Genomic DNA, 12319 nt, shown 5'->3' with positions numbered 1-12319 from the left:
ACAAAACAAAACCCTCTTTTTCTAGGATTGTGTTTTATGGGTAGTAAAATCAGAATCAACCCAAAACTTAGGTCCTAAAAAAGTGAAGAGAAATCATAAAATATCTTTACCCATAGTAGAAATAAGGTAAATGAAGCAAAGTTGAGCAACAAAGAAGAAAACTACACATTTTCTTACTGGTAACAATTGTGATTCTAAATTCAACTGTGTATCTTATATTTTTGTTAGAATACTAATAAGTCGATGTTCTGTACATCATAACTTGTTCAAAATTGTTGGCTATAGCTACCGATTTACCCTGTTAAATCACTATATATATGATAGTTACAATAACGTATACCACGACGACTATGAAAGCAGGTGCAACTGAGGGAAGCAAATACTTCCTTGCATGGACAGGAAAGCCGATCAAACATTCCATCACGAGGCCTTTTCGGACTTCAGAAAGTTGTGAATCTCCATCTGAGTCATCTCTTTGCCAGAGGACGGATCAAACTTGCATCTAATAAAGCTGCGTGACAAGTTGAACACATATCAATAATGTGACCAAGTGAATCTTACTAAGAGAAGTATATGTATGTAAACAGGGCAAGAGTGCATATTCCAGTCAATTTTGGAAAAGCTTAAAAAGTCATTCACGCACATCCAAAACCATACATAGGAAGAACCAAATTAATAGTTGAAAGAGAAGTAAAAATATGACTGTATGCATTAGCAAGTGTTTATGTGGGCGAAAGATACTTCAACAAACGAAGGGATAAGTTAGATGGTCAATCACACACTTCAAAAATCTTCCGTTGGGAAAACAGCTTTAGTAGTGGAAGAAGAAAACACAAAAGAGTAAGGAAGACCATATTTTACTTCTTTAGCCCATCTCTTTGCTCAGCCGGTTATTTTTTTTGCTGCCCTATTTGTTAGTTCTAATTTTTGGTATTAAATATATGTACATGAATTGAATTTATATTCTTCACCCAACAAAATGATGGTGAACCGACATATTAGCATCTTTTTACTTCTTAAGTAGCAGGTACTGAGAAGCTCATGCTATGGCACTTTCTACTTATCATCCCTTTAAACTGTTTTCTACATAACCACTGGTAATAAGACAATACGTATATATCAATACACAGGTAGGTTAAAATTCTTTATACTCTCTGGCACTTTAGCACAATAATTTATCAATTTCATCTGTTAAAACAAGAAAAACATAATAGAGACAATGTGAAGTCTGTGCTTAATTCTCTCTGACTACGTATATATCAATACACATGTAGGTAAAAAAAAATTATACTCTGGCATGTTGCGCAGTATTTTGTCGATTTCATCTGTTAAAACAAGAAAAACATAATTGAGACAATGTGAGGTCTGTGCTTAATTCTCTCTGTCCTCCAACATGAACCTTTTGTTGAAAGTATAGGTATTTACATGTAATACAAGAGAAATATTATGTAATATATGCCACAAAATTCTCAGAGAAGTGGGCCTACCTTCCATCCAAGCCAAGAATTAACAATGTATTCTTTTCATGACCAAAAGTAACAATGAACTCGGAATCTCCGGGAAATCTGAATTGAGCCACAGACCATTCTGAGCTAAAATACTTTGGAAGTACTCCTGTCAACATGAAATCCAAATTCAGAGCCTGTAAAAAGTAACGGGAGCAAAGAAGTTCTCGACTCAAAGTTTCATGTTAAACATTTTCAAGGCCATTTCAGAGAAGCAAAACAGAATATTATTGAGGATGCATGTGAATTACAGTGCATGGTAGCCGATCTCAAGTCTGATAAAAGAGGAGGCTGTGATTGGTTGACCACCAACTTAAAAAAAGTTATTATGAAAATACAGCCCCAGCTTTGTGATTAAGGTGTAGTTGATTGATGCATGTGGATCACCAAAGTCAAATATAAATCTTTTTCCATTTTAAACAACCTTATTACAAAGAGTTAATCACCTCTAATGATCCTCCAATATATCAGAGAAAAAACAAGTAATCTCAATTCGATAGAATCAAATAAAGCAAAATTTACCAGGCAAAACTTGTGCGCTAACACAGATCCTTCATTATTAGTCTTCAGGCGCATGAAAGTTAATCTATTTAATTGCAAAAGTGGGTGTTTAAATAAGCTACGGATAATACTACTGCACTAGCAAAAACTACAATTTAACGAGTATTAACACCACCTTGAGGTTACAAATATTTATCTGTGGCTGTAATAAATAGACCAAGAAGGCAAACACTTTTGTGCAGGAAACTTCAGGGTATGTAAGATGTCCATTAAGGACAAAGGAAAAAAGATTTTTATAGGAGTGGTATCTCAATTCTCATATGAGCTGCACATGAGTAGAATAATGCAGAACTTAGAGAACCCTGAAAATAAAAAAATGACTTGCATGCCATTTGGACATAGTTACTTTAGATATACTAGGGAAAGGGGACTGTTAACAGGGAACGAGTGAACTAACATTCACAAAAAACAAAATAAGAGAGAATCTAATCTAGAGGGTAACCCATATTGAAAGCCTTTTGAGTGAATGACATGAAAGACGGGACGAGAAAGAGCCAAGTTAGTAATAGTGCTATTTCCCTTTATTTGGTCTATATAGTAAAAGAAAACTCCTCTACATTCAACAGAGAGGAAGTAACAAATGTCATATACTTCATAACTGTACAGCGAGAAATCCAAAAAAATATATTGAAATAAATTAGTAAAATTATGAGTTTGTTTTCCCCTACCCTTTATTTAGACTTTATTGAATCATATGCTTTATATGTTTTGAAGCTATAAAGAAAACTCCATATTGAGTGGAAAAGGGTCAAAAAAGCTTGCTGTCTCCTGAGCTTGGTTGATGGCCCCATAAAAATGTTAAGAGACAAAAATTGATAGATGACATTAGATACAAGCTTAGATCTTAAATGAAATGACAACTATGGTTGTTTAAATGCAAGGGACGATTTACATACAGCAAGGTGACGGTGACAACCTGGACAGTTGTCCTTTTGGCAACTAGACTTTAGATGTATAAAAACTGTGAGTACCTAATGTAGGATTAGATATTTAGTTTAAGTTGTCTATGTCTTAGGCCAATTGGTCAAGATGAAGTGTATAATGGAAGACTAAGTTGGGTTTCTCATGGAAAGATATCAAGCAAGTAGGCTGTTGCTGTCTATGCTAACTGCTCTGGAGCATTTGTCAACTGAACAAGCCTACTACTGTTAACTATCATTCAAAGAATATTTGCGTGTGATAAGTTGCCGTAGTTTTTTCTATAAGCTCATGGTCAGGACATCCATCCCTAATGCTGAACAACATTTACAAGGCATCCAGATCAAAGATCAAATAATTAGTGTTTATGGTTGAATTCTGCACAGCTGTTTGCAACACACACACACACAGAAATCAGAAAATGTTAAATGTGTATCAGAAAGGAACCATACCTTTGATGAAGGATAGTGGTGAACTCACTGCAGCCAAAGTACCACGGAAATTAGGAGTAGTTCTTGTCTTATCCTGATTCCCTAGATTGACCTTAAGCCTAAAAACATGAACTGTGCCTTTGTCACTAGAGACTGCTAGCCACTGAGCAGTTGGATCGAATGAAACACTGTGAATTTCTGCTCTATCAGCACCTCTCCTTACCTGAAATCATACGTGATGTGTGATTTACCAAAACTAGATATCTCAAAAACACTGTTTAATTGGTGCAAGGGAAAGTTAAAAGACTTAATCTAGCTTGTCATTTATGCTTCTTCTTTTTTTTTTTTGAGACAAAGCTTGTCATTTGTGTATGGATAAAGTAAATCTCTTAGCAAGCAAAGTAGAAAAATAAAACCATAAAAACATTACAATCTTAAACAATCTATATCCGATATGTCAACGGATATCAGTAGTAAAAATGACACTTGTAATTATGGGAGAATATGAAGAATAGAAAGAAGATACAAGGAATTGGCAAAAGTTAACAACATTATGTTCATTAACTCTACATCCACTTCAAGATAAAATAGGTGATGAAGAAACATCTAGATTCCCTCCATTCTAGAACTGTTCATGCAATATCCAGATTTGACCCAAATGGAGATTGACAAGGAATGTTGCAAGCCAAAGGCACATATGGATGGAGATTTATATAGAAGAAGAAACTTCTAGATCCAGTTTGAATAAATTACAATCTGTTGATAACCAAAGGTTAATATTCAAGGCAGAGGCAAGCAAGGAATGCACGCTGAATATACAGTTACCTTTAAAAAAAAAAAAAAAAAAAGGAGTGCACTCTGAGTACCAAATGCATCCTAAGACTTTCTGAGTCATGAATCACGGGAAACACAGAGTAAAGAATCAGTAGGTAATTTTGAGACATTAGAAAATGCTATTAGGTACAATTTACTTGAGAGTACAAGCAGAAGTCAAGGAATTTCAAAACAACAAAGCCATTAACTTATCCGTGTTTAGCATAAGTAAATGACATCAAAACATCATGTTTTGATCAAGGAGAGTTACAAAATGAAGATAAAGACAGATATGCTGGATTGATGAAGTACTTTGACAAGGTCAGTTTTGCAATCCAGTAGCTACAAACTATTCATACTTGGTGAAAGAGAAAAATACGAAAAATGCTACTACTGCTTATGAAAGCTTTGGTATAAAAGAATTTGAAATATCTTGGACTGAACTAAACAACATTCAAAATCTTACCTCCTGTAACAATGTACCATCCTGCGTGCTGAAAATCCGGATAAGAGTACCCTTGATACTTGCTGTTGCCAGCACATTCCCCTCATGACTAAGAGCAAAAGATGCAATCCTAGAATCATGTGCAAAGATAAACTTAGTCCTTTTTGGTGTGAAATGATCAACCCGAACTTGACCATTTTGCAACCCAGGGCACACCAGCACAGGTGATACAGCTGTTTGTGAAATTTCACAGAGTCCTTTTGGGTTTGAAATTGTCTCAATCTGGTGGACGAGCTTCAGATCAGCAAAATTATATATAAATATCTTCTGCTCAAGTATAACTACAATGCAGTCCCGTCGAAGCCGCACACCGCGCACAGCCGACCTGAAACGGAGCTCTCCGATGCTACGGTTCTGATGGTCATCCCAAATTATGACCTTGTTTCGATGATACTGTGGATTATCTCCATTTCCCACAAAGACTAGTATATTGCTTCTGAAGAGCATCTCAACAATTCCAATACCACCTCCATTATCAAAGTATCGTCGAAACATCTCACAGTAAGGGTCACAACTATAGACACTAATGCCGCAATCAGTGCCAATGGCGAAACAACTACCATTTTGATTGAAGGAAACACGGTATAGAGTTGAAATTGCTTTATTGATAAAGCCATGGGTAGGACATGGATTAAGGGGACTCTGCTTAGGATCATTATCTATCTGTACCACAGCAGCTTCTTGTGTCTGAACCTGTTGTTTGTGTTGTTCATCTAGTTGCTCTAAGCGAGGTTGAAGTATTGGTGACAAACTAGTATTAGAGTGCTTAACTGGTGGGGTGAGAGGGGAAACAGTGGCCATGGACAGGGATTAGGAAGAAATCTTAGAGAGGTATAAAGCTAAATGGATAATGTTTTCTATCTCAACTCACACCACATAGACGGTCATCAATCTGCATCAGAAAGACAAAATTTAAAACTAGATGCAATATTATCAAACTGATGAGGTCTGACACTAAACTTGATCTTAGCCAAAAGGCCATACAAGCATTGATTAATAAAAATCTTCAAAAGGCAAAAAAATGAAAAGATCTTCAAAGGAAAATGCTACAACAAAATCAAAATTAGTTTTTTCGTTAAGATATGCTAAACAGCTTCAATTGGTTTTCCCTACCGATCGCCACACACTGTTCTTCCTCGTTACTTCTACTTTATAGGCAATACAGGGACTTCTATGAGAGGAAAGATTATGAATAAATGAACATCCTGGTTAATTGGGGATTGAACACTAAACTCACTCATTAAGCTTCTTAAGCAATAACTTTTTGATTATATAACAATAAAATCATACTGAGTATCGAAAAAAACGAACTTTAAAACAAAATCATTAATATCCAGTATCCTGCTCACAATAATGACAAACAAAATCAAAAAAAATTGCTAGAATTACGTGACACCCAATTTAACAAAGTTATTGATCTCAACCCAAAAAAATAATAAGCTCATTAAGCTTCTTCATCAATAACTTTTTCATTACACAACAATAAAACCGTAGTGGATTGTCGAAAAAAATTTGAAATTTTACAAAAACAAAATCATGAATACCCAGTATTCTGCTCACTATTGATTTACATAATTTTAACTAAAAAATTGCTAGAATTGCCTGATACCCAATTTAATAAACCCATTGATCTCCACAAATTCAATTTTTTTTAAAAAAATTAAGCTCAGTAAGCTTCTTCATCAATAACTTTTTGATTATACAACAAGTAAACCATACTGGATTGTCAAAAAAAATAATTAATACTCCTATCGATGAACATAATAAGAAAAAATTGCTAGATTTACGTGAAACCCAATTTATTAAAACCATTAATTTCTACTCAAAATTTTTAAAAAAATTGTGCAGGAACATCAATGATATAGTAAACAGATAGTAATACTTACATTGAAGATTAAAAAAAAATCAGAGAGATATTAATGGAGGAGTGAAGAATAAAGAGGAATTTGGGGTTTTGCAGTGAAGAGAACACTCAAGAGAATTTTTCAGTTGTATTTGTGGAGTAGAAAACGGTTTGTTTTATTTATGTTAGAAGAAGGAAGAATATTTGGATTAGGAGTCTTGATGGACAAGCATTATTTTTATATTTGTATATTTTAACTCGCGGTTGAACATGCAATATGAAATTATAATAAGCATAATATATAAATATTATTCTTAATTTAATTTCAGTGGATATGATTTTTTAACTTGATTTGTTCTACATGTCATTTCTATATCCTATGTGAAGTCCTACATGTATTATGTGACATAGGGTACGTATATCTATTTGTTTAATTTTATATAAATTTAAATATTTATTTATACACACTCAAAGTTAGAGGACAGATCAATGTCAAGCTGAAACTAAGTTAAAGGGCATAGTATTATGTTAATTATGATATGGTATTAAATTAGTGGCTTAAGTCATCGACAACCTCTTAAAGTTGTCCGCATAATTCACCTAGACACCTCAATTAAGACTAGTATCTATTGAACACTTTTACCTATTCAAAAATTGTTCCTATTAGACATATTTTGATAATCAACAAAAAACATGAAGAGTGTGTGATACACTTGCGCTGACATGGCAAAGTGGCTAATTAAAAAATAACATGTGGCACTGGGGCCCCAAAATTATAGAAAAAATATTTTTTTGTTTAAAATTATTTCAAACACATTTTATATCTAATTTTTTTAAAAGAATTAAAAAAATTGAAAATGTCAACCTATTTTATCCAAGCCCACCCCTACCAACTCCCTTTCATCTTCATCTTTTTCTCAAAACACATAATCCAATTTCTTTTCAAATAACTTGAATACAACTTTTTGAAAAATATATATTTTCATACTAGATTCGTCATAGAGAAGGATTGATATAAGAGTGAAGAAGAAAGAAAATTTTACCGATGATCATTTCGTCATCGATGACAAAAAGAAATTGATAGCTCAAAAATTAATTCTATCAAATTTTTGGATATTATTTTGATAAATTTAGTGAGTTTATATTTGAATTTTAGTAGTAATATTTGTTCGAAAATTGTGATAAACAAATATCGGCTAATTTTTTTATACATAAAAATTATTTATCTTCTTTCTTCATATTTGTTCCATTATTTTTATGAGATTTGAAATAAATCATACGAAAGAAAGTCTTTCTTTCAAATCTGAATCATATGATTTCTTCATAGTTGATTTTCATTTCTTCATATTTGGAAGAAGTAATATATTTTTTTTTATAAAAAAGAAAGAAAAACAATGTTAGAGCTAAAATAAAAAAGGTTTTGCAAACTAAGTGCCCGTTTGGATTGACTTATTTTAAGCCAAAATAGTTTTTAAACAGTTTTGAAGTGTTTGGGTAAAGTTAAAAAGTGTTTATAAGCACTTATTTTAAAGTCAAAATAACAAAAATAAGTCAAAAGTCATAAGTTAGAAATCCTGACTTATGGCTTTTGGCTTATAAGTCATAAGCCAAAAGTCAATCCAAACATGCCCTAAATTATGAAGAAGACGTCTGGGAGGGGTGGGTGGTTTTCTTTTTTGAAAAAAGTATAAATGAAAGAAGATAAAAAACAATTTAAGTTAATTATATTGCCAAGTGTCAATAAAAGAAGAAAAAAAGTATTTTTTATTAAAAAAACACTATTTTGAATTTTTCACGCACTTCAGAGAAGTGCAAAACATGATTTTTGTCATATCAGCATTTTGTGTTTAATAGGTACATGTTTTAAATAATTTAGGTGTTTAATAGGTACAAGTCCTAGTTAAGGTGTCTAAGTGAATTATGCGGACAACTTTAAGGGGCCGCAAATGACTTAAGCCTAAATTAGTTTTTGAATATGCAATTTGGTATCATGACTTGATGTGAAGAAATTGTTATATTATGTGAAAGGGCATAGTAGATAATTGTACTCTTTAATTTGACATCATTTTATATTTATGCCCTTTAACTTTGTGTGCGGTACTAGAAGACACTTAAATTTGTATAACGTTCAATAAGTGGACACATGAATCATATGTGTCATAATACATGTAAGACAAAAATTGTGGCGTAGGATGTGTATCTATTTGTTCAACTTTATACAAGTTTAAATGTCTATTTTATGCACACCTAAAGTTGAATGACTTAAATGTGAACTAAGGTCAAGTTAAATGATATATTTATATATGAGTTTAAGTTTTGTGCACTGTCAGTGTAGTAAATTTCTACACCATCAGGTAACTTACTTTAATAAAATATTATAACTATAAAAAAGAAAAGAAAATAATATCAACCATTTACTAAAAAGAGAAGAAGAAGAATATCAATAGTTGAGTCCTATTTGGATTCTAACCAAATATAATTCCGTAGTTAAATTATTTTCTTTTCAAGATTAATACAATAATTAGGTTTATCGTAGGTTTTCCCTTAAGATCATCGCTCATGTAATTCTTCAAACATCATACTTTCTGAACCTAGTAAGAAATAATTTTTAGAACTTCAAACATTCTGAAACTTGACAAGCTTCTTCTACTCAACGGTATGTCGCGAGAAAAAATTTCTTATATTTTCTTGTTTATAAGCATAAAAAAACTCCTTCTAGACAAATCTTCATTAGCAAAATAATTCAATGTACTAAAAATAGGTGAATATAGCGTCGAGNTGTTCTACTCCAAGTTATTGGGAAGAAATTTTATTAGTTGAACTTTCACTACTGAATATATTTTCCAAAGGAAGTGTTGAATAATAAATAGACATATTCATAATTTTAAGTTATCTAACATTCATAAATGTATTTTGCAGCATCAATGGAAAACTCAAATTTAGATGAGCAACATACAGAAGTTGAAGTTTCATTAGAAGAAAGTGATAGGGAAGAAACAAGACAGATTGTTTCCGAAATAGGAGTTGGAAATTCGAGAGACCCCTATATCGGTAAGGAGTTTCAGTCACTTGATGATTCATTTAAATTTTATCTTGATTATGCTCATCGTAGCGGTTTTAGTGTACGTCGAGGTCGTATGAATAAGTCAAGAAAATATAAATCAATAATTGGTCAAGAGTTTGTCTGTTCAAAGCAAGGATTTCGTTCAAAGAAAAATTTAGAAAGTAATAAACCACGAGATGAAACCAGAGAAGGATGCAAAGTGTTGTTATATATGTCAAAGAAAGAAGAAGGTAATTGGGTTGTTTGTAGGCTGTTGCTAAGCACAATCATGATCTTGCATCTCCAAATAGTAAAAAATTCTTGCGATCAAAAAGAAAAAATCTGATGCCCAAAAGAATCTTATTGATTTACTTGATAACTCTGGAGTTCGTTCAAGTAAAATAGCATCAGTGTTGATGAATCAAGCTGGGGGTGTAGATCGACTGAATTTAACAAGTCAAGATATCCAGAATTATTTGCAAACTAGAAGACAAAAAGATCTTGAAAAAGGAGATGCATAATTAATGCTACAATATTTCCAAAGGCGTCAATCTGAAAATCCAGGTTTTTTTATGCAATTCAAATGGATGTAGATGGTCATTTAGCTAATTGTTTTTGGGTTGATGCTAGATCTAGGATTGCTTATAAGAATTTTGGGAAAGTAGTTGTTTTTGATCCTACATATCTGACAAATAAATATAAGATGCCTTTTGTTCCATTTACTGGAGTTAACAATCATTATCAATCTATTTTGTTTGGTTGTGCTCTACTTTGGGATGAAACTCAAGACATTTTGAGTGGTTACTTCGTACTTGGCAAGAGGCAATGTTCGGAGTTGCGCCTCATATAATCATAACATATCAAGATTCTGCCATAACAAATGCAGTTGCAACAGTATTTCCTAACACTAAACACCATTTTTGTATGTGGCACATAACAAAGAAGATTCCAGAATATTTAAGTCATGTTTATAATCAGTATGCTGATTTTAGTAGCAAGTTTAGTTGGTGTATTCATGGTACAACCACTCCTGAGGAATTTGAAACAATGTGGATAGAAATAATGGAGATGTATAATTTAGGAGAAAATAGTTGGTTGCAGAGAATATATGCAATTCGTGAAAAATGGATACCAGCATATATGCGTACTACTTTTTGTGCAGGCATGTCAACAAGTCAAAAAAGTGAGAGTATGAACAAATTTTTTAAAGATTATTTGAATTCCAGTACTCCAATGAGTATATTTGTGGTGCAATATGATAAGGCTATTGACGCTAGATATGATAAAGTAAGGGAGAAGGATTACAAGACAAAATATTCAAGGCCTATCTTGAAAACTTTGTATCCTATGGAGGATGAAGCGGCGAAGGAATATACAAGAAAGATATTTCATATTTTTAAAGAAGAACTAATTCAATCTCAAAAATTTATCTCTGAAAAGATTGAGGTTAAGGACGGAAGAAACATTTATAAAGTGCATCAACTTCAACGACAAAAGCCGACATACATCGTTAGTTTGGATCTTGCATTGAAAAGAGTTGTTTGTTCATGCCACAAATTTGAGTTCATGGGAATTCTACGTAGACATGTACTAATGGTATTTATAAAGAAGCAGATTCACTCACTTCCGACATATTACTTATTAGATCGATGGAGTAGAAATGCAACCAAAGAAAGAGCTAATGATCCACCAAATGAAACAAAAAAATTGAAATCTTCTACCTTATGGTTTAATAACATTATGATACATTCTATTGGGCTATCTGAACGAGCTACAAAGTTTGAAAAACATTATCAATTTGCACATCAAAGATTATTGCGATTGTGTGAAGAACTTGATGAACTTCCTTATGAATCAGAGGAAGATTGTGTTGTATTAGGTGGTCCAAGTAGTGAAAAATATTGTGAAATAATATCATGTGAACAAAGTCAAGATACTACTCTGCTTGACCCTTCAGTAGCGGCAACTAAAGGGCGTCCAAGATCTTTGAGAATGAAAGGTGCTTTGGAAGTTACTCAAAAGACCAAAAAAGTTACTTCTCAGAAGCAAAAAAGGCAAACGAAAAGTATGAAATTTAAGAGAAAGGAAACAAGGTAATTTCACTTTACACAATAAATATTATTTCTATTGCGAGTTATTGTTGTTATAACTTCTAAAATTGTATGTGCAGTTCAAATTATAATGTCGAAGTCGAGCAGAATGGTACAACAATATCTAACGAGGCTCATTCAATGGTAATTTTTTGTATACTAGCTTATGTCAGTTGGCTTACTTTTCATATACTTTCTTCTTCCTCATTTAATTTGTCAACAGTTTCAACGATATCCAGAATATTATCAAGGATTTATTGAGAACACTGATTGTGCTTATGCCACATCATTTACGGTAAAGAACTATTCATTTTTTATTCTATCGTTTATATATTATGTACATGCTAAAGTGTGTGTTGATGAATTATAACTCTTCCTTTCAGGAGTTGATGAAAGCAGCTTCAACTCCATTCCAACAACACCATCCTAGTTAGTGAGTAAGAAGATGAAGGATTTGGAGCTTTGAGAATATAGGAAATAAGAAGAAGCAGTTATTTAGATTTTAGTTTATTAGTTTTCTTTGAAATTTTTTAACTTTTGAATAGTACTTTTCATTGTTTATTTTGACATGTATATGGGATAAAATTATATGCTTGTATTGCAGTTTGTC

The 12319-nt window shown here is 32.5% G+C and overlaps 2 protein-coding genes across 2 annotated transcripts; one reads left to right on the top strand and one right to left on the bottom strand.

The window, feature by feature from the left end:
- Positions 1-137: 137 nt before the first annotated feature.
- LOC125851578 (autophagy-related protein 18a-like) lies at positions 138-6635 on the bottom strand. Its single transcript, XM_049531354.1, has 5 exons — positions 6620-6635; positions 4695-5625; positions 3437-3638; positions 1488-1614; positions 138-511 (listed from the first exon to the last, which is right to left on the bottom strand). The coding sequence occupies exons 2-5, from the start codon at positions 5532-5534 to the stop codon at positions 421-423; spliced, it is 1260 nt and encodes a 419-aa protein (XP_049387311.1). The 5' UTR covers positions 5535-5625; positions 6620-6635; the 3' UTR covers positions 138-420.
- A 4148-nt stretch (positions 6636-10783) lies between these two features.
- Positions 10784-12004, top strand: LOC125851581 (protein FAR1-RELATED SEQUENCE 5-like; the record flags this gene model as incomplete). Its single annotated transcript, XM_049531356.1, has 3 exons — positions 10784-11712; positions 11790-11853; positions 11933-12004. Coding segments are annotated over exons 1-3 (1065 nt in total), but the record flags the coding sequence as incomplete, so codon positions are not given.
- Between the last annotated feature and the right edge of the window lie 315 nt (positions 12005-12319).

This window comes from Solanum stenotomum, unplaced genomic scaffold, assembly GCF_019186545.1.
Source record: "Solanum stenotomum isolate F172 unplaced genomic scaffold, ASM1918654v1 scaffold27263, whole genome shotgun sequence".
Lineage (NCBI taxonomy): Eukaryota > Viridiplantae > Streptophyta > Magnoliopsida > Solanales > Solanaceae > Solanum > Solanum stenotomum.
Note: the sequence above shows the minus strand (reverse complement) of the source record. Positions and strands in the feature narration are given on the sequence as shown.